The sequence below is a fragment of the Ranitomeya imitator genome, chromosome 2, assembly GCF_032444005.1.
Source record: "Ranitomeya imitator isolate aRanImi1 chromosome 2, aRanImi1.pri, whole genome shotgun sequence".
NCBI lineage: Eukaryota > Metazoa > Chordata > Amphibia > Anura > Dendrobatidae > Ranitomeya > Ranitomeya imitator.
Window position 1 is genome coordinate 342,867,217 of NC_091283.1, and position 22,302 is coordinate 342,889,518.

The 22,302-nt window shown below is 42.0% G+C and overlaps 1 protein-coding gene and 1 pseudogene across 2 annotated transcripts in view; both read right to left on the reverse strand.

Moving 5' to 3' along the window:
• Positions 1-2,917: 2,917 nt before the first annotated feature.
• LOC138663701 (probable imidazolonepropionase) lies at positions 2,918-4,673 on the reverse strand (annotated as a pseudogene).
• A 4,097-nt stretch (positions 4,674-8,770) lies between these two features.
• LOC138663695 (oocyte zinc finger protein XlCOF6-like) overlaps positions 8,771-22,302 on the reverse strand; it is a 63,651-nt gene continuing 50,119 nt past the window's right edge. Inside the window, exons 2-7 of one of the 2 annotated variants that reach the window (XM_069749994.1) lie at positions 19,202-19,356; positions 18,903-19,079; positions 17,494-17,617; positions 17,313-17,410; positions 17,024-17,114; positions 8,771-14,411 (exon numbers count right to left, since the gene is read on the reverse strand). In XM_069749994.1, coding sequence (XP_069606095.1) covers positions 12,886-14,411; positions 17,024-17,114; positions 17,313-17,410; positions 17,494-17,617; positions 18,903-19,079; positions 19,202-19,279 — 2,094 coding nt within the window. In that variant the 5' untranslated portion in view covers positions 19,280-19,356 and the 3' untranslated portion in view covers positions 8,771-12,885. The remainder of the gene's footprint in view (positions 14,412-17,023; positions 17,115-17,312; positions 17,411-17,493; positions 17,618-18,902; positions 19,080-19,201; positions 19,357-22,302) is intronic. The other variant, XM_069749995.1, reaches the window with a different exon arrangement.

Here is a 22,302-nt window from a genome sequence, read left to right on the forward strand (position 1 = left end):
TGCCTCCTGTATGGAGAAGCTAGTCACTTGAATTGCTCAGGTGTGAGTTTGGTCTATTCTTCTACACAAACATTCTTCAAATCTTACAGGTCCCGTGAGTTTGTTCTATGAACTCTGAGGTTTAGTTCCTTCCATAAGTTTTCTATTGGATTCAGGTCAGGGTTGTTCTAGCTGCTTTATTTTCTTATGATCTGAAACCAATTGATAGTGTCCTTGGCTGTGTGTTTGGAATAATTCTTTTGCTGAAATACAAACCCTCATTTCATCTTCATCATCCTGGTAGATGGCAGCAGATTTTTATCAAAAATATCTCAGTACATTTGACAATGTATCCTTCCTTCAATTATAAGAAGTTTGCCAGTGCCGTATGCTAAAAAAAAACAAAAAAAAAGCCCCACACCGTGATGTTCCCACCATCAAACTTCACTGATGTTACGGTGTTTTGGGGGCGATGTGCAGTGCCTTTTGGTCTCCAAACAGTGTTTTATGCGATCCAAAGGGTACAATTTTGGTGTCATCTGACCAGACTTTATTCTCCCAGTATTTTTTTCATAAATCTTGCTATTATTTGACTCTCAGTACATCTATTCTGTTATTTTAGCCTCATCTATGAGTGCAGTAAAATTTCTGCGTACTGATGCAGTGAAAAAGATGGAGAAATGCCTGCAGTTTCCAGTAACCTTGTCACCTGTCTGTGGAGGATCTCACATTCTTGTGATTTTCAGTAACCTTGCTCACCTACCTGCCTGCGGTTTCCAGCACCACAACTTGCTTGATTGTGGTCTCCTGGACATCTCCCACCTTCCAGCAGTTTCCAGTATCACAACCTGCCTGATTGCCTGTGATCTTCTGGATGTCTCCCATCTGCCAGCGGTTTCCAGGATCCTGCCAGCTTGCCTGTGTTCTGAATTTTTTCTGCTTGCCTGCGATTTCCAGCATCCGGCTTGCTTATCTGTGGTTTCCAGGACTTTTGTTACGCACATGGTTGTGGACTCACTGTGGTACTGTCCGGAGAGAGACTGGAGGGGCATAACCAGGTGGTATCATGGGTGCAGTTTCAGGGGATCAGGATCAAGACTAGGCATGGGCAGGATGGATATAGGTATGATTTCAGCAGAAAGGACTGTAACAGATGCGGACAGGAAAGATAGCAGGATATACACTGATTGACTAAAGTTGCTAAGGCATCTCCCAATAGTGTAGGGTGCCTTACACACCAGATGTCTCATTGGCTTGGGATTTGCATGGTTTTAGCAATGCGCAAGCTGGCTCTTGAGGAGGCAGGGAGCGCGTGCGCTCTCAGAGAACAGCATGCCATGTGCAGGTCCTGGGTGCAGACAGACGCTGAGAGGGCATGGACGGGGAAGTGAACACACTTTTAGTTTGCCTTTATACATCCAACTGTGGCTTCTAGTGTCTTACCTTTCTGTTTCCCACATGCTATACCTGTCTGTTGCACCGACGTCCATGTGCACACCCAGACCTTTGGCTTAGAGCATCCACCTCATGGTGTGAGTCCGCTCTGCTTAACTGGTTGTCTGATAGAAAAGTTCATTGTATTCATGCTTAGACCATTCTTATAAGACACAGTTTCCCCTCATAAATAGTGAGATTTTAATTTTCCCCAAGGGGCCACAAGAAAGACCAAGACTGTTATAGATGGCTCAGCCAATAGGCTAAAATTAATACAGCTGAATATTAATATTAACATTATTATTTTATACTATTTGTATTACCTAATACTGGCAAAACTCGAGAAACATAATAAGAAAATGCCCTGCAGTAAATAAACAGCAATAGTGCATAAAAATCATATAGGGTACTTAGTTAACCTAATTTTGATTAAAAATGCAAAAAGCCATCCTACCACGTCACAGTGACCCTAGTCATGACGTTCCTAAGCTCTAATATTAAAACTTTACCATTTGCCAACTGGCATGCATGTGGATAAGTATTAATATTATTATTTTATATTATCTGTATCACGTAATACTGAGCACAATTAATTGTGCTGACTCGATTCTACATGATAGGAAAGGTGTAGTTTACTGCATTTTATAAAGTTTAACCATATGCTACTGTTATTCAGCCATTGCACCTTGATAAACCACAACTCCCCACCATAATTTGATGTCTCCACAGCTCCCCATCATAATTTGACGGCTCCCACATGGGAAGCTGTGAGGACATCATACTAACATAATTTGATGGCTCCCACATATAGTATGATGGCTCCACAGATTCCCACAATATATAATGGATGTCACAGGCCCCCACACATGGTTTGATGGTAATCACAGCCCCCCCCCCATACACAGCCTCCAATATGTAGTGATGGCCCCCATGTCCCTCCACAGTCAGTAATGATAGTCCTCACAGCCAGCCACACACATGGCATAATGGTTCTCACAGGTCTCTATACACAGTATGATTCCCCACAACACCCCAGACTGTATTATGGTCACCACAGCCCTCCTATATACAGTATGATCCCACACACGAAGCCCCCTTATATACAGTATGAGCTCTCACACACAGCCCCCCTAAATACGGTGTGAGCCCCCCACAAATTCACACATATAAAAAAAAATACCTCACTCTCCCATTCCCCTGGTTCTCTGCTCCTGTCTTTTCTGTGTGCACTGAGGCACTGCACAGCAGATGAGATGCTGTCACAGTCACTCACGCCGCATAGCAGAAGAAGGAGCCAGCGGCTCCCTCCTCCTCCACATATATTCACTATTACCTGCATCACTAGGATGCACAGATCTCTGCAGCAAGTGTTCTGAGCAACAGACATCTCAGCACAGTGGGCGCCAAGTAGTGATGTCATCGCGCGTGCACGCTGCACTGAGACGTCAGATGCTAAGGAAGAATAATGGGGGAGGGAGCGACAGCATTGCTCAAGGTTGGCCCCTCTGAGCACGGGGCCGGATCGATCACTATCTCTGCCCCACCCCCGGTAGCTACGCTACTGCTTAGATTAGATGCACCACTCCAGGACTGCAAATAAAATAAAACACTGCAGTGACACTTTAAAAGCTGCTAAAGACAGGAAAGAAATAGTCAGCGAGCTCTGAATGATTTAGTGTGGTAAACAATTTTGCCTTTAACCACATATTCAATTAATTCTTGGTGTCCTCCAAACTGGTAAATCACATGTTCCCATCCTGGGGCATTGATGATAACCACATCTCCTTGTTCTCCAACCTCTAATGAGCCGTGTGTATGAGATCTTCCCAAAGAGTAAGCAGCATTGATGGTGGCAGCAGCCAGAGCCTCACTCAAAGACATCTTCAAATTGACACAGGCAAGGTGCATGACCATGGGCATAAAGAAGCAGTATGCATTGGGATTGAAGTCACTGCCTAGAGAGACTATCACTCCAGCATTAAGCATGTCCCTTGCGCGAGGCTGCTTAAGTCTCAGGCTGTAGGCAGTTGTAGGCAAAAGAACGGCCGAACATCTTGCAGCAGCCAGTGCAGTGATCCCTTCATCACTTATTTCTTCTAAATGACTAACCGCAAGTGCTTCCAGCTCTGCACCCAACTCTGCTGCATGCATCAGGTTAAGTTCACCTCCATGAAAGTTCAGATGCAGGCCAATGTCTTTCCCAGCAAGAAGAATTCGTCTTGTGGACTCCAGGTCAAAGACTCCTTTTTCACAAAAGACATCGATATTTTCCACATGAATTCTGCCATTTATAGCCAAATGCTTGAAGGCAGGAAGATGAAGGTCTATGATGTCATCTGCGGCTTCTTTTGCAGTTTTTCCTTTTGGTATTGAATGAGCCCAACAATATGTGCAGGAAATGCCAATTTCCACCTTCCTCTGAGCTTGTTCAATCACTCTCAGCATCTTAAAGGGAACCTGTCACCTGAATTTGGCAGGACCAGTTTTGGGTCATATGGGCGGAGTTTTTGGTTGTTTGATTCACCCTTTCCTTGCCCGCTGGCTGCATGCTGGCCGAAATATTGGATTGAAGTTCATTCTCTGTCTTCCATAGTACACGCCTGCGCAAGGTAAGATTACTTTGCGCAGGCGTGTACTACGGAGGACAGAGAATGAACTTCAATCCAATATTTCGGCCAGCATGCAGCCAGCAGGTAAGGAAAGGGTGAATCAAACACCCGAAAACTCCGCCCATATGACCCAAAACCAGTCCCGCCAAATTCAGGTGACAGGTTCCCTTTAAGCTCTGTCTCCAATTTTAACCCATATCCACTCTTGCACTCAACCAACGTGGTTCCAGGCGCTGTTGAAAGCTATCGAACAGCTCTTCCTCTGTAGCCGCTTCTGTGTGTTGCACTGTAAAATGTATTCCTCCTCCAGCCTGATGTACATCCATGTAAGTAGCACCTGCAAGTTTCATAGCAAATTCATGTACTCTGTCACCTGCCCACACAGGATGGGTGTGAGCATCTACAAAGCCTGGTAACACACATTTTCCTGAGCAGTCAATCAGTCTCAAACTCTTCATGACAAAATTGATTATGTATGAAGTTTGTGGGTCCTAAAGCCTTGATGAAGCCGTCTTTGCCCACCACCATGCTGGCTTTCTCCAGTATGGCTAGATGTTGCATTCCCTCCTTGAGCAGGTACTCTTCTTGTTTCTGACAGACAACAACCAGTTGTTCTGCATTTTGCAACAAAAGCCTGAATTTGCCAGGCATCTTGGTAGCTGCAGCCCGATAGAGGGTTCTGTCCTAAATGGTGAGTCATGATTTAGTGTGGGTCTATTAGTGAGGACTTTGCTGCAGATTGTTTCTTCAACAACTCGCAATGTGTGAACACACCCCGATACAGGTAAAACTGGCAGTTAATAATGTCACACAAAGCTTTATAATTATAGAAACGAAAATTCAGCCCATAGTTCTAGAATAGTTTTATTAGAAACATATATAAATAATTATAACAAAAAGGAGAAAGATCTAAATATATTTACACATGCAAGTGTATAACAATGAACTTTACAAATCAATTAGAATTAAGCCACGTTGGAGAAAAGTACCGTAATAACAAAAGCAAATAGCATCAAAAGGATGTCACATCACCTCATTTGTCGTACAGCAGCCCACGCAAGTGACATTAACCCCCTTCATAGCGCAACCAGCATGCAGCACCACATGAGTGACATTACCCCTCTTCACCGTGCAGACCCAAAACATGCAGTGCCCCATGAATCACCACATCACCCCCTTCCACCCACAGCCTCCCAGCAAGCAACCCCCCCCAAAGTGACATTACATCCTTCACCACGCAGACCCTCAGCAGTGTGTAGCTCCCAGCGTGCAGCTCCACGCAGCACCCATAATGCATCAACATCCTCTTCATCACACAGCCCCCCAGCACGTATCATCTCCTTCTCTACACAGCTTGAATCACCCCCTTCATTATCATCCTCTTCTCTGCAGTCAACAGCAAGCAAAATCACCCCATTCTCTGCACAGCAACCCCAGCATGCAGCATCCAGCATCCTCCCTTTCTCCACACAGCATCATCCCCCTTCTCTGCACAATTTTCTAGTCATTAATTTTTCACACACTTGGTATGATAATTAACCCCTTAAGCCCCGAGGGTGGTTTGCACGTTAATAACCGGGCCAATTTTTACAATTCTGACCACTGTCCCATTATGAGGTTATAACTCTGGAACGCTTCAACGGATCCCGGTGATTCTGACACTGTTTTCTCGTGACATATTGTACTTCATGGTAGTGGTAAAATTTATTCGATATAACTTGCGTTTATTTGTGAAAAAAACGGAAATTTGGCGAAAATGTAGAAAATTTCGCAATTTTCCAACTTTAAATTTTTATGCCCTTAAATCACAGAGATATGTCACGCAAAATACCTAATAAGTAACATTTCCCACATGTCTACTTTACATCAGCACAATTTTGGAACCAAAATTTTTTTTTGTTAGGGAGTTATAAGGGTTAAAAGTTGACCAGCAATTTCTCATTTTTACAACACCATTTTTTTTTTTAGGGACCACATCTCATTTGAAGTCATTTTGAGGGGTCTATATGATAGAAAATACCCAAGTGTGACACCATTCTAAAAACTGCACCCCTCAAGGTGCTCAAAACCACATTCAAGAAGTTTACTAACCCTTCAGAGGTTTCACAGGAATTTTTGGAATGTTTAAATAAAAATGAATATTTAACTTTTTTTCACACAAAATTTATTTCAGCTCCAATTTGTTTTATTTTACCAAGGGTAACAGGAGAAAATGGATGCCAAACGTTGTTGTACAATCTGTCCTGAGTACGCTGATACCCCATATGTGGGGGTAAACCACTGTTTGGGCGCATGGCAGAGCTCGGAAGGAAAGGAGCGCCATTTGACTTTTCAATGCAAAATTGACAGGAATTGAGATGGGACGCCATGTTGCGTTTGGAGAGCCCCTGATGTGCCTAAACATTGAAACCCCCCACAAGTGACACCATTTTGGAAAGTAGACACCCTAAGGAACTTATCTAGATGTGTGGTGACCACTTTGACCCACCAATTGCTTCACAGAAGTTTATAATTCAGAGCCGTAAAAATAAAAAATCATATTTTTTCACAAAAATGATCTTTTCACCCCAATTTTTTATTTTCCCAAGAGTAAGAGAAGAAATTGGACCTCAAAAATTGTTGTCCAATTTGTCCTGAGTACACTGATACCCCATATATGGGTGTAAACCATTGTTTGGGCGTATGGCAGAGCTCGGAAGGGAAGGAGCGCCATTTTACTTTTCAATGCAAAATTGACTGGAATTGAGATGGGATGCCATGTTGCGTTTGGAGAGCCCCTGATGTGCTTAAACATTGAAATCTCCACAAGTGACACCATTTTGGAAAGTAGACCCCTTAAGGAACTTATCTAGATGTGTGGTGAGCACTTTGACCCAACAAGTGCTTCACAGAAGTTTATAATGCAGAGCCGTAAAAATAAAAAATCATATTTTTTCACAAAAATTATCTTTTCACCCCAATTTTCTATTTTCCCACGGGTAAGAGAAGAAATTAGACCACAGAAGTTGTTGTGCAATTTGTCCTGAGTGCGACGATACCCCATATGTGGGGGTAAACCACTTTTTGGGCGCATAGCAGAGCTCGGAAGGGAAGGAGCGCCATTTGACTTTTCAATGCAAAATTGACTGGAATTAAAGGGAACCTGTCACCCCCGTTTTTTGAGATTGAGATATAAATACTGTTAAATAGGGCCTGCGCTGTGTGTTACTATAGTGTATGTAGTGTACCCCGATTCCCCACCTATGCTGAGAAATAACTTACCAAAGTCGCCGTTTTCGCCTGTCAATCAGGCTGGTCAGGTCGGGAGGGCGTGTTCACAGCGCTGGTTCTTCCTCAGAAACTCGGCTTTGGGAAAATGGCCGCCGCGATCTCTAATGCGCACGCGCGGCATCCCGCGGCCATTTTCCTGAAGCCCCGTGCAGCAGAGCACTCGATCTGCGCACGCGCGGCCCCAGGAAGATGGCCGCCCCCACCGACGAAAGGGATGACAGCGCAGATCGCGCGCTGCTTGTTCACGTGCCCACAGTGGATTAGTCACCTCAACAGGCGGACACCACTACGCCACCAACGTAAAGCTGAGGAAGAACCAGCGCTGTGAACACGCCCTCCCGACCTGACCAGCCTGATTGACAGGCGAAAACGGCGACTTTGGTAAGTTATTTCTCAGCATAGGTGGGGAATCGGGGTACACTACATACACTATAGTAACACACAGCGCAGGCCCTATTTAACAGTATTTATATCTCAATCTCAAAAAACGGGGTGACAGGTTCCCTTTAAGATGGGACGCCATGTTGGTTTGGAGAGCCCCTGATGTGCCTAAACATTAAAACCCCCCACAAGTGACACCATTTTGGAAACTAGACCCCCTAAGGAACTTATCTAGATGTGTTTTGAGAGCTTTGAACCCCCAAGTGTTTCACTACAGTTTATAACGCAGAGCTGTGAAAATAATTTTTTTTTTTCACAAAAATGATTTTTTAGCCCCCAGCTTTGTATTTTTACAAGGGTAACAGAATAAATTGGACCCCAAAAGTTGTTGTCCAATTTGTCCTGAGTACGCTGATACCCCATATGTGGGTGAACCACTGTTTGGGCGCATGGCAGAGCTCGGAAGGGAAGGAGCGCCATTTGGAATGCAGACTTAGATGGATTGGTCTGCAGGTGTCACGTTGCATTTGCAGAGCCCCTGATGTACCCAAACAGTACAAACCCCCCACAAGTGACCTCATATTGGAAACTAGACCTCCCAAAGAACTCATCTAGATGTGTTGTGAAAACTTTGAACCCCCAAGTGTTTCACTACAGTTTACAACGCAGAGCCGTGAAAATAAAAAATCCTTTTTTTTTCCCCACAAAAATGATTTTTAGCCCCCCAAATTTTTATTTTCCCAAGGATAACAAGAGAACTTGGACCCAAAAAGTTGTTGTCCAATTTGTCTCGAGTACGCTGATACCCCATATGTTGGGGTAAACCCCTGTTTGGGCGCACGGGAGAGCTCGGAAGTGAAGGAGCACTGTTTTACTTTTTCAATGCAGAATTGGCTGGAATTGAGATCGGACGCCATGTCGCATTTGGAGAGCCCCTGATGTGCCTAAACAGTGGAAACCCCCCAATTATAACTGAAACCCTAATCCAAACGCACCCCTAACCCTAATCCCAACTGTAACCCTAACCACACACCTAACCCTGACACACCCCTAATTCTAATCCCAACCCTAATCCCAACCGTAAATGTAATCCAAACCCTAACCCCAACCCTAGCCCTAACCCTAATGGGAAAATGGAAATAAATACATTTTTTTAAATTTTATTATTTTTCTCTAAGGCTAGGTTCACATTGCGTTAGGGAAATCCGTTTAGCGCTAGCGGATTGCGCTAACGCAATGTCTTTTTAGGTGTCGCGTTTAGTGGTCGCGTTAACGTCCCCGCTTTGGAAGATCGGGGATCGGACCTCGGGCGCGCCGCGGACGCTGCAAGCAGCGTCCGAGGCGCGCCACAAAAGAACGGCACCTTGCTAGCGCGAGCCGAAAATGGCACGCTCTAGCGATGCGCTACATCCGAAAATCACATTGCTGTCAATGGGTGCGCTAACGGACCCGTTGCACGGCGTTAATTGCGACATTTTCGCCGTGCAACGCTGTTCGTTAGCGTTAACCCATTAACGCAATGTGAACCTAGCCTAACTAAGGGGGTGATGATGGGGGGGTTTGATTTACTTTTATAGCGTTTTTTATATCGGATTTTTATGATTGGCAGCCGTCACACACTAAAAGACGCTTTTTATAGCAAAAAAGTTTTTGCGTCTCCACATTTTGAGACCTATAATTTTTCCATATTTTGGTGCACAGAGTCATGTGAGGTCTTGTTTTTTGCGGGACGAGTTGACGTTTTTATTGGTAACATTTTCGGACACGTGACAGTTTTTGATCGCTTTTTATTCCGATTTTTTGTGAGGCAGAATGACCAAAAACCAGCTATTCATGAATTTCTTTTGGGGGAGGCGTTTATACCGTTCCGCGTTTGGTAAAATTGATGAAGCAGTTTTATTCTTCGGGTCAGTACGATTACAGCGATACCTCATTTATATCATTTTTTTATGTTTTGGCGCTTTTATACGATAAAATCTATTTTATAGAAAAAATAATTATTTTGGCATCGCTTTATTCTGAGGACTATAACTTTTTTATATTTTTGGTTATGATGCTATATGGCGGCTCGTTTATTGCGGGACAAGATGACGTTTTCAGAGGTACCATGGTTATTTATATCCATCTTTTTGATCGCGTGTTATTCCACTTTTTGTTCAGCGTTATGATAATAAAGCGTTGTTTTTTGGCTCGTTTTTTTTTTTTTTCTTATGGTGTTCACTGAAGGGGTTAACTAGTGGACCAGTTTTATAGGTTGGGTCGTTACGGACGTGGCGATATTAAATATGTGTACTTTTATTGTTTGTTTTTTTTTTTTTATAAAGAAATGTATTTATGGGAATAATATTTTTTGTTTTCTTCTTTATTTAGGAATTTTTTTTTTTACACGTGTGGAAATTTTTTTTTTTACTTTTTCACTTTGTCCCAAGGGGGGACATCACAGATCACCGATCTGACAGTGTGCACAGCACTCTGTCAGATCGGTGATCTGACATACAGCCGGGCAGGATTAGAGCTGCAGCCTGATCCTGACCCGGAAGTGCTCCCTGCAGGACCCGGATGCAGCCCCGCGGCCATTTTGGATCCGGGGCCTGCAGGGAGAAGACGCTTGGTACACGGTGAGTACATCACCGTGTACCGATCGTCTCAGGGAAGCCCGCAGGGTGCCTCCTCCCTGCGTGATGCTTCCCTGCACCGCCGGCACACCGCGATCATTTTTGATCGTGGTGTGCCGGGGGTTAATGTGCCGGGAGCGGTCCGTGACCGCTCCTGGCACATAGTGCCGGATGTCAGCTGCGATAGGTAGCTGACACCCGGCCGATCACATATGACGTACTATCCCGTCACTGGGAATTAAGTCTAAAAAACTCTAAAAAAGTCTTGAAGCTCTAAAAAACTATAGGGAGAAAAATACTTTATCTAAAAAACTAATTAAAGCTGCCAAAAAGGAAACAGAGAAGCACATTGCTAAGGAGAGTAAAACTAATCCCAAACTGTTCTTCAACTATATCAATAGTAAAAGAATAAAAACTGAAAATGTAGGCCCCTTAAAAAATAGTGAGGAAAGAATGGTTGTAGATGACGAGGAAAAAGCTAACATATTAAACACCTTCTTCTCCACGGTATTCACGGTGGAAAATGAAATGCTAGGTGAAATCCCAAGAAACAATGAAAACCCTATATTAAGGGTCACCAATCTAACCCAAGAAGAGGTGCGAAACCGGCTAAATAAGATTAAAATAGATAAATCTCCGGGTCCGGATGGCATACACCCACGAGTACTAAGAGAACTAAGTAATGTAATAGATAAACCATTATTTCTTATTTTTAGTGACTCTATAGCGACAGGGTCTGTTCCGCAGGACTGGCGCATAGCAAATGTGGTGCCAATATTCAAAAAGGGCTCTAAAAGTGAACCTGGAAATTATAGGCCAGTAAGTCTAACCTCTATTGTTGGTAAAATATTTGAAGGGTTTCTGAGGGATGTTATTCTGGATTATCTCAATGAGAATAACTGTTTAACTCCATATCAGCATGGGTTTATGAGAAATCGCTCCTGTCAAACCAATCTAATCAGTTTTTATGAAGAGGTAAGCTATAGGCTGGACCACGGTGAGTCATTGGACGTGGTATATCTCGATTTTTCCAAAGCGTTTGATACCGTGCCGCACAAGAGGTTGGTACACAAAATGAGAATGCTTGGTCTGGGGGAAAATGTGTGTAAATGGGTTAGTAACTGGCTTAGTGATATAAAGCAGAGGGTGGTTATAAATGGTATAGTCTCTAACTGGGTCGCTGTGACCAGTGGGGTACCGCAGGGGTCAGTATTGGGACCTGTTCTCTTCAACATATTCATTAATGATCTGGTAGAAGGTTTACACAGTAAAATATCGATATTTGCAGATGATACAAAACTATGTAAAGCAGTTAATACAAGAGAAGATAGTATTCTGCTACAGATGGATCTGGATAAGTTGGAAACTTGGGCTGAAAGGTGGCAGATGAGGTTTAACAATGATAAATGTAAGGTTATACACATGGGAAGAGGGAATCAATATCACCATTACACACTGAACGGGAAACCACTGGGTAAATCTGACAGGGAGAAGGACTTGGGGATCCTAGTTAATGATAAACTTACCTGGAGCAGCCAGTGCCAGGCAGCAGCTGCCAAGGCAAACAGGATCATGGGGTGCATTAAAAGAGGTCTGGATACACATGATGAGAGCATTATACTGCCTCTGTACAAATCCCTAGTTAGACCGCACATGGAGTACTGTGTCCAGTTTTGGGCACCGGTGCTCAGGAAGGATATAATGGAACTAGAGAGAGTACAAAGGAGGGCAACAAAATTAATAAAGGGGATGGGAGAACTACAATACCCAGATAGATTAGCGAAATTAGGATTATTTAGTCTAGAAAAAAGACGACTGAGGGGCGATCTAATAACCATGTATAAGTATATAAGGGAACAATACAAATATCTCGCTGAGGATCTGTTTATACCAAGGAAGGTGACGGGCACAAGGGGGCATTCTTTGCGTCTGGAGGAGAGAAGGTTTTTCCACCAACACAGAAGAGGATTCTTTACTGTTAGGGCAGTGAGAATCTGGAATTGCTTGCCTGAGGAGGTGGTGATGGCGAACTCAGTCGAGGGGTTCAAGAGAGGCCTGGATGTCTTCCTGGAGCAGAACAATATTGTATCATACAATTATTAGGTTCTGTAGAAGGACGTAGATCTGGGTATTTATTATGATGGAATATAGGCTGAACTGGATGGACAAATGTCTTTTTTCGGCCTTACTAACTATGTTACTATGATAGTACGTCATATGGGATTAAGGGGTTAATGACATTTCCCCATGTGAAATTTTTGATATTAAAAAATGGTTGTCCACTACTTGGACAACCCTTTATCATTCCTCATGTTTGGTCAAAATATTTCCTCATTTTAGTTAAAATAAAAACAATTCTACAAACCTCCTATGCTGGAGCTATTTCCGCGCTTGCGTTCTCGAGGCTCATGTGAGCCCTAAGCCCAATCAGCACTCGCATCACTGTTGCCACCTTCGGACAAGAGGAACGTCAGAGAGCAGCAGCAGCCCTGGATTCCTGTTGAGGTTCAATACATATTAAGGCGGGAACAGTGAAGCAGACACTGATTGAGGCAAGGCTCGTGTGATGTAACATCTTCATGTGAACATTTCCCTCATTAAGAACATGAAAAACGCTTCTCCCCTGTGTGATTTCTCTGGTGTATAACAAGACTCCATTTCTGTTTAAAATATTTCCCACATTCTGAACAGGGAAAAGGCTTCTCCCTTGTGTGGGTTCTCTGGTGCTTAGTCAAATCTGATTTATAGTAAAAACATTTCCCACATTCTGAACAGGAAAAAGGCTTCTCCATTATGTGGGTTTTCTGGTGCTTAACCAAAGCTGAATTATGGTTAAAACATTTCCCACATTCTGAACAGGAAAAGGGCTTCTCCCCTGTGTGAGAACTTTGATGTACAACAAGACTCCATTTCTGGGTAAAATTTTTCCCACATTCTGAACAGGAAAAAGGCTTTTCTCCTGTGTGGGTTCTCTGGTGCTTAACCAAAGCCGGTTTCTGGTTAAAACATTTCCCACATTCTGAACAGGAAAAAGGTTTCTCTCCTGTGTGGGTTCTCTGGTGCAGAAGCAAAACTGATTTATAGTTAAAACATTTCCCACATTCTGAACAAGCAAAAGGCTTCTCCTGAGAATGGGTTCTCTGGTGACTAACCAAAGCTTTTTTCTGGTGAAAATATTTCCCACATTCTGAACAGGAAAATGGCATCTCCCCTGTGTGGGTTCTCTGGTGACTAACCAAAGCTGATTTATCGTTAAAACATTTTCCACATTCCGAACAGGAAAAAGGCTTCTCTCCTGTGTGAGTTCTCTGGTGGCTATCAAAATGCGCTTTCCGGTTAAAACATTTCCCACATTCCGAACAGGAAAAAAGCTTCTTCCCTGTGTGAGTTCTCTGGTGATTAACCAAAGAGGATTTATGGTTAAAACATTTGCCACATTCTAAACAGGAAAAATGCTTCTCCCTTGTGTGAGTTCTCTGGTGATTAACCAAAGCGGATTTATGGTTAAAACGTTTCCCACATTCTGAACAGTAAAAAGGCTTCTCCTCTGTGTGAGATCTCTGGTGAATAACCAAATCTGATTTCTGGCTGCAACGTTTTCCACATTGTGAACAGTAAAAAGGCTTCTCCCCTGTGTGAGTTTTCTGGTGCTTAACCAAATGTGATTTCTGGTTAAAACACTTCCCACATTCTGAACAGGAAAATGGCTTCTCCCCTGCGTGGGTTATCTGATGGTTAACAAAAACTGGTATGCAGTTACAACCTTTCCCACACTTGGAACAAGAAAATCTATTCTCTGCTGTGTGAAATTTTTGATGTTTATGAAAAGACTTTTTGAGGGGAAAACTATTTCCACATTCTGAACGTGAAAACAGCTTCTTTGCTTTAGGAACAGTTTGTTTTGTAATGCTTATTTTGTGACTTTGATTTTCCTTAGAAGACAATAATGAATCAAAAGACAGGACCTGTTTCAAAGGATCAGTTGACAAATCTTTGCTGTAAAGAGATGATGGTATATTTGGAGTAATGGCATTCACTTGAATTGTATCTTGTGGGATCTCAAGATCATCTGATTTAAAAACTGAAGATGTCAGCTGTCCCTCTGATCTCCTGGTACAGTCATCTGCCAAGAATAAAACCAATTATTATTTTTGAATAAAAAAAATCCCTAAATTATATATTTTGTAACATTTCTACTTAAACTATCAATAAAAATGGCAAGTTACTTAAAAAACGTAATTCTTCACCAATACATTGACAGTTTATTAGAAAAACCTCATAGGATGAACTAGTAGAATAAAAAGCCACCACACATTGTTATGCAAGCAAAAATAATACCAATAAAAACTTCTACTCATCCTGCAAAAAAACGAGTCCCCACTTAGGTTCATCATCTGTCAGTGGAAAAACAGAGGTTTCCACATTACTGGATCAAAGGCTCTTGATAAGCAACATGGCTTCCATAAACCAATCTAGCAATATCCACTCTCCGAAAGTCAAATCTCCCCTTCGCTTCAGAGCCTTGCAGTGTGCTCAAATCACATTTAACATACATGTATTTCGTATTAATATAGTGAGAACTTACAGTAGTTTACGGTGCATGTGCGTCTCCTGGAGCACAATCTGGGCACTATATGTTATGTAATAAAATTATATATTTGCAATTTTTACCCTCCAAAATTCACTGCACTGTGTGCTAATTTCCGGAAAGCGTCTGTGGAGTCAAAATAGTTACTACTCTTGTAGATTAATTCACAGAGGTTTATAATTTCCAAAATGCAGTCACTTTATGGGGATTTCTACCTCTTTAATTTTCTGACATTTTGTCATACTAGGGCTTCAGCAAATGGTGTGTCTTATCTCCTCTGGGATCTGCTCCTGCGACAACTGCTTCTGGCACCAGGAGCCGCCTTATTCATTCTGCAGTAGGCACTGGTGATGGAGGATACATAGGAACCAGATGCTCTGTCCAGGTACTAATATTCAGGTACCTGGGACAAGTAGCACAATCCAGTCTGACAGAATGGGTGTGTGATGTCCACCTGAAGTAATCTGTTCAATTCAGGCAATTGGAAAGCACCACACCCTACTAAAGCTTGAAGCATATTTCCAGAAGCTGCCAGATACAGCATTGTTCTCCTCTGGTTCAGTTCTCTGTGCTCAGCTCCCGGCTTTTGTATTTGTTTCCTTTACAGACTACTTGTGTCTTCTGGTTTTGTATTTTCTCTGCTCTCCTGGTTCTGACACGGCTATCTGACTATTCTTCTTCCCATATAAATCCACAGAGAAGCAGGTAACACCGTGGCCCAAGCCTAGGGGTCTATGTATAAGTTCAGAACCATGCAGAAGAATTAAAAAAGTTAAAGGGTGATGGGAAAAATTGAGACTATAAACAATAACACGTCTACTGAAATGATCTAGCTGAACAGTCTTCATCAGTAAAAAAAAAAAAATTAGATGAGTAACTGGTGGTGAAATCTCTCTAGGGTAATTAGAGTATGGAGCTCGGTGGCTCTTGGGAATCTAAGCTGTCATAATGGCCAATACTCTCCATCAGTGAGTTTCCAGAAGAAATGTTAGAAAGTTAAAGAGAACTATTTATAATACTGCAGAGCTGAAGTGTTTTAAATTTAGATATGGAATGTTAGGGATTTGGAAAAGGCAATGGAGACCTTTTTTAAAGACTTCAAAAGAGTTGCAGACGCGCATAAGTGAGGCAGCCCAATACTACCACAAATCAGACAAAATTGAAAACTGTAAACCAATAGACATAGAATAAAAAAACATGTTACATCCCCAACATGTATGTGGGACGAGCTCCAACACTAATCCTGAATTGCACGATTTTATGGTGGACCATTGGAGCTACTATGACTTCTGACCAGAAGAGTAGAGAAAGCATTACAGCTCCCCATTTCAGGAGAGATTGTACAGTAATCTGAATTCCTTAGGATCGAAAACAAATGTAATTCATGAGGAAGAGTGAAGCCATGAAACCAGGGCACGAGCCATGCCGACATTTCTTGCAGGCGTAAATAAATGTATATTCCAGCTATCGACCACACACACCTTAAAGCTGTATCATGGCACAGGTGTAATGTTATTTGTATAGTTTATCGTGATTGTTTGAAGTTAGAAGGTTTTAAAAGAAGTTGAAAAGTCAGGATAAAGGAAAACTGTTGCTATTGTACAGAAATTTACACTTGGCCCTCACTGCACATTTAATGTTGTCAATCATATAATAAAAGTTTAGCCAAAAAGATTGGACCTGGTCTTGTAGAGACCATGTCCATGTGAGCACATTCGGCAGAAGAGGAGAGAAGGTAGATTCATCATCCAATAAGATATCAGGGATCTAGGAAGCCAACAGCATCATTACCCTCCGCTTCCTCTTACAGGTCCATCATAATATCCTTTTAAGTGATTTTCTAAGTTGTCAGCACATTCCACATACTCTGTCATTTGGCTTTGTAGTTTACCCTCTTGGTCAGGTAAAGTTCAGTTTCTTCTAATCCCAGGGGGTAAGTGGATCATCCAGGTTTTAAGTTCTATAGAAAAGGCTTTTTAATTGCAAATGTCATTTGAAGAGTTTTGGGCGAAGGAGAATGATGTGGTCTACAGGGAAAATGGTTATCACACTATTGTGATATAGCTGGGATACACCACCAATAAAGCAGCCACAGCTGGTGACTGAGAAGAATCTGTGACTTCTCTGCATTTAGTGGTACTACTCACCTGGGTAGTCATATGTAGGAATCTCCTCTTTATACCACTGATCACCCCTCACATATATCTCTGTAACATTAATATGGGTCAGATCTTCACCCTGAAACAAATATTGAAAAAGTCACAGACAGATGGAGAAGTCACATCTATGATCAGCTCTAATCCTGCCATCTCCACCATTCTCAATACACAAGTATAAAACATATAATACTGGTGGATAAAACAAGACTGAACACAAGACCTTCACAGCCATCTACACATCATAGGGGAGATCTCATAACACCTTCTCTCCATCTACCTGAAGATCCTGAGGAACATTGGGATCTTCTTGTTTACAGTCCTGTGGAAGAAGAGGATGGGGACATCTCTCTGGTGTTGTCCTCTTACTGGATAAATCTGAAGGAAACACATACAGGGACTGAATTAATTCTTTACATACAGATAATTATAGACCGTGTGTATTTAGTCCTGGCTATTACCTGGTGATGTGAGGGGCTGGGGAACCTCCATCATCACGTCATTGTACACATCTTTGTGTCCTTCTAAATACTCCCACTCCTCCATGGAGAAATAGACGGCGACATCGTGACACTTTATAAAAACCTGAGACAGATAATGATGCCATCATCCCCCGATCCCTTTATAGTGTTACAGTATAGTATCTAAGAAAAAATATATATCTTTGTACTATGTTAGCCAGTAGATAGAAAAATATAAAAAATTGAGAGTCCTCAGTGATGGATACCTTTTAATGGCTTATTGAAAAGATGGTAACAAATTGAAAGCTTTTGAGACTACTCAGGACTCTTCATCACGCATAGAATAACAGAAAATCTGAAGAGTCACATATTTATGCACAAGAGGACACATGAATAATGTAAAGGCTAAAACAAGTGATGTGAAGCAGAACTGTCAATATGGGATGGGGAGAGAACAGTTGTGGCTTTAAATATTGGAGCAGTTCATAGATAAGGAGTGTGAGTTTTATTGACTTGTGATTGAGGGCTGGTCTATCATTGTGATGCCCCCAAACGTCTGAGAAGCACACTCCTTAGTTGATAGAAAGACAAATCCATGCAACACATTCATTCCTGCATTGAGTGTGTCAAAGGTTGTCATAAGTTTATACTCCTCTCTGAGAAGTTACCTTTTGGGGGCAACCCGATCAGATGTCAATCACAGGACATTAAAACTTTTACACTCCTTATCTATGAACTGCTCCAATATTTACGGCCACAAATATTTTCTACCCGTCCCACTAAACAGTTCTGCTTCATGTCACTTGACTTATCTATTGCATTATTCCTGTGCCTTCTTGTGCATAAAATATGAAAAAGCGGCTTTATTCAATGCGTTTCGGAGTACTATGACTCCTTCATCAGTAAACCACAAAGTATATACTTTTGTGGTTTCCTGATGAAGGAGTCCTAGCACTCCGAAACGCGTTGAATAAAGTCACTTTTTCATCTGAATATCCTTTTGGACTTCTATCTTTCAAGCAGCGCGGAGTTAATCCACCTTTGTATCCCACTTTTTTTTTTTTTTGTCTGGTTGGTCAGGAGGAGACTGGTGGATCTGCAGCAGCTAATATTTCTAAGAGCCTGTGTGTTTGGGCTCTATCTGGTGAGTAAAATCTGATTAGAAGTATCTCTTAATACCCAGATAAGACCCTGTTGCGCTTTTACTTTCCTTCCAGCTTTTTATTGTGCATAAAATATGTGACTTCAGATTTTCTGTTATTCTATGCCTGATGAAGAGTCCTGAGTAGTTATAATCTTATAATCTGTTATGATCTTTTCAGTTAGATATTAAAAGGTATCAACCACTGAGGACTTTAAAATTTTGATACTTTTCTGTATAATGATCCAGCATTTCCTAGCAGTGTCACCTCTCCAGTCAGCAGCTCAATCATCTTGTAGGTGAGATCTAGGATCTTCGGTTTATTGATGTCCTCTTGTATCAGGGGGAGAGGTGGAGGTCCAATAATTGGGTTCAGGGGTCTTCCCCATCCCACGGACTCTGGGTCCTGACAGCGCTCACTAGAGGTCTTCATTACTGTGTAATCCTGAGAGACAGAATAATAAATCTCATTACAGACATTTCCAGAGTCCTCACCTCTCCACTTCTGTCCATCTGTTATTCCCATAGATGAGAATGATATAATGTGACGTCATCAGAATCTCTCACCTCTCCAGTAAGCTGGAAAAGGATCTCTAGGGTGAGGTGTAATATCCTGTCTGCCATCTTGTCTCTGGCCATATCCATCTTTGATGGGTAAATCAGGACAGGAAAGTTCTCTTATATAGAAGATCTTCACTGAGAGGATCCGATATTGCAGGGACCTGGATGAGAAGAAGATGAGCCGATGGAACATTATAAAAATCCTGTGTAATAATACAATTACTGGAGATAATAAGGGAAATATGAGATTATTTTACATTATTTATTTTAATTTTTTACATATCCTAATAAAACCTACATACAATTGCTTCTCACAAAAATATAATCAAAAAGTTAATTTATTTCAGTTCTTCAATACAAAAAGTGAAACTCTCATATTATTGTAGTCATTACAAACAAATTGATCTATTTCAAGTGTTTATTTTTTTTGTTAATGTTGATGATTATGGCTTACAACCAATGAAACCCAAAACTCATTATCTCAGTAAATTAGAATACTTTATAACACCAGCTTGAAAAATGATTTTACAATCCGAAATGTTGGCCTACTGAAATGTATGCTCAGTAAATGCACTCAGTACTTGGTCGAGGTTCCCTTTGCATCAATTACTGAATCATAGAGGCAAGTGGGGGTGCACGCTAGCGTCCCATAAGCAAAGCGTCACAGAAGATAAGCGTCGTGATACCGCAGTTATTCCATGGCACAGAACTAACATCCATCTTCTCTCTTCACACAGGTATTAACTCCCTCTGCTTGCTGTCTCCTGCTTTGCAATCAAATGGTGCAACTTCCTACCTCTGATAGCTGTCCCATCTGCTGCAATAGACTCTAATGGTATTAACTCCCTCTGCTTGCTGTCTCCTGCTTTGCAATCAAATGGTGCAACTTCCTACCTCTGATAGCTGTCCCATCTGCTGCAATAGACTCTAATGGTATTAACTCCCTCCTCTGCTTGCCGTCTGTCATCTGCTGCTTTACCATCTAGAAACATAATTTAATGTGTTTGCTAATTCATTGGTATAATTCATTTGTTGCATTGCACTTAAAACTTACTGTTCACTTACTATCCATGACTGGGATCAGTGTACAGTCATGGCCAAAAGTTTTGAGAATGACACTAAAATTATATTTTCACATGATCTGCTGCCCTCTGGTTTTTATTAGTGTTTGTCTGATGTTTATATCACATACAGAAATATAATTGCAATCATTTTGAGTACCAATAGGTTATATTGACAGTTAGAATGAGTTAATGCAGCAAGTCAATATTTGCAGTGACCCTTCTTCAAGACCTCTGCAATTCTCCCTGGCATGCTCTCAATCAACTTCTGGACCAAATCCTGACTGATAGCAGTCCATTTTTGCATAATCAATGCTTGCATTTTGCCAGAATTTGTTGGTTTTTGTTTGTCCACCCGTCTCTTGATGATTGACCACAAGTTCTCAATGGGATTAAGATCTGGGGAGTTTCCAGGCCATGGACCCAAAATCTCTATGTTTTGTTCCATGAGCCATTTAGTTATCACCTTTGCTTTATGGCAAGGTGCTCCATCATGCTGGAAAAGGCATTATTGGGCGCCAAACTGCTCTTGGACGGTTGGGAGAAGTTGCTCTTGGAGGACATTCGGGTACCATTCTTTATTCATGGCTGTATTTTTAGGCAAGACTGTGAGTGAGCCGATTCCCTTGGCTGAGAAGCAACCCCACACATGAATGGTTTCAGGATGCTTTACAGTTGGCATGAGATAAGACTGGTGGTAGCGCTCACCTCTTCTTCTCCGAATAAGCTGTTTTCCAGATGTCCCAAACAATTGAAAAGGGGATTCATCAGAGAAAATGACTTTGTCCCAGTCCTCAGCAGTCCACTCCCTGTACCTTTTGCAGAATATCAGTTGGTCCCTGATGTTTTTTCTGGAGAGAAGTGGCTTCTTTGCTGCCCTCCTTGAAACCAGGCCTTGCTCAAAGAGTCTCCGCCTCACAGTGCGTGCAGAAGCACTCACACCAGCCTGCTGCCATTCCTGAGCAAGCTCGGCACTGCTGGTAGTCCGATCCCGCAGCTGAAACAGTTTGAAGATATGGTCCTGGCGCTTGCTGGTCTTTCTTGGGCACCCTGGAGCCTTTTTGACAACAATGGAAGCTCTCTCCTTGAAGTTCTTGATGATGCGATAGATTGTTGACTGAGGTGCAATCTTTGTAGCTGCGATACTCTTCCCTGTTAGGCCATTTTTGTGCAGTGCAATGATGACTGCATGTGTTTCTTTAGAGATAACCATGGTTAACTGAAGAGAAACAATGATACCAGCCTCCTTTTAAAGTGTCCAGTGATGTCATTCTTACTTAATCATGACTGATTGATCGCCAGCCCTGTCCTCATCAACACCCACACCTGTGTTAATGGATCAATCACTAAAACGATGTTAGCTGCTCCTTTTAAGGCAGGACTGCAATGATGTTGAAATGTGTTTTGGGGGTTAAAGTTCATTTTCTGGGCAAATATTGACTTTGCAAGTACAGTAATTGCTGTTAAGCTGATCACTCTGACATTCAGGAGTATATGCAAATTGCCATTAGAAAAAATGAAGCAGTAGACTTTGGAAAAATTAATATTTGTCTCATTCTCAAAACTTTTGGCCATGACTGTAGATCTTATCTGGTGGAAGGTGTGAAAGTAGATTTTACCAGGCTGAGTGTCTTTGATCATCTTTTAAAAGAAAAAAAAAAAAAAAAAAAGCCCATGGTGTGCAAGCCAGCTGCCAAATTATCCTCAACCAGTTCCCACAATCCATCTCTTCTGGGCTATAAATTTAGAACCTTCCTTAGGGGTGCACGCAAGTGGGGGTGCATGCTAGCGTCCCATAAGCAAAGCGTCACAGAAGATAAGCATCGTGATACCGCAGTTATTCCATGGCACAGAACTAACATCCATCTTCTCTCTTCACACAGGTATTAACTCCCTCTGCTTGCTGTCTCCTGCTTTGCAATCAAATGGTGCAACTTCCTACCTCTGATAGCTGTCCCATCTGCTGCAATAGATTCTAATGGTATTAACTCCCTCCTCTGCTTGCTGTCTGTCATCTGCTCCTTTACCATCTAGAAACATAATTTA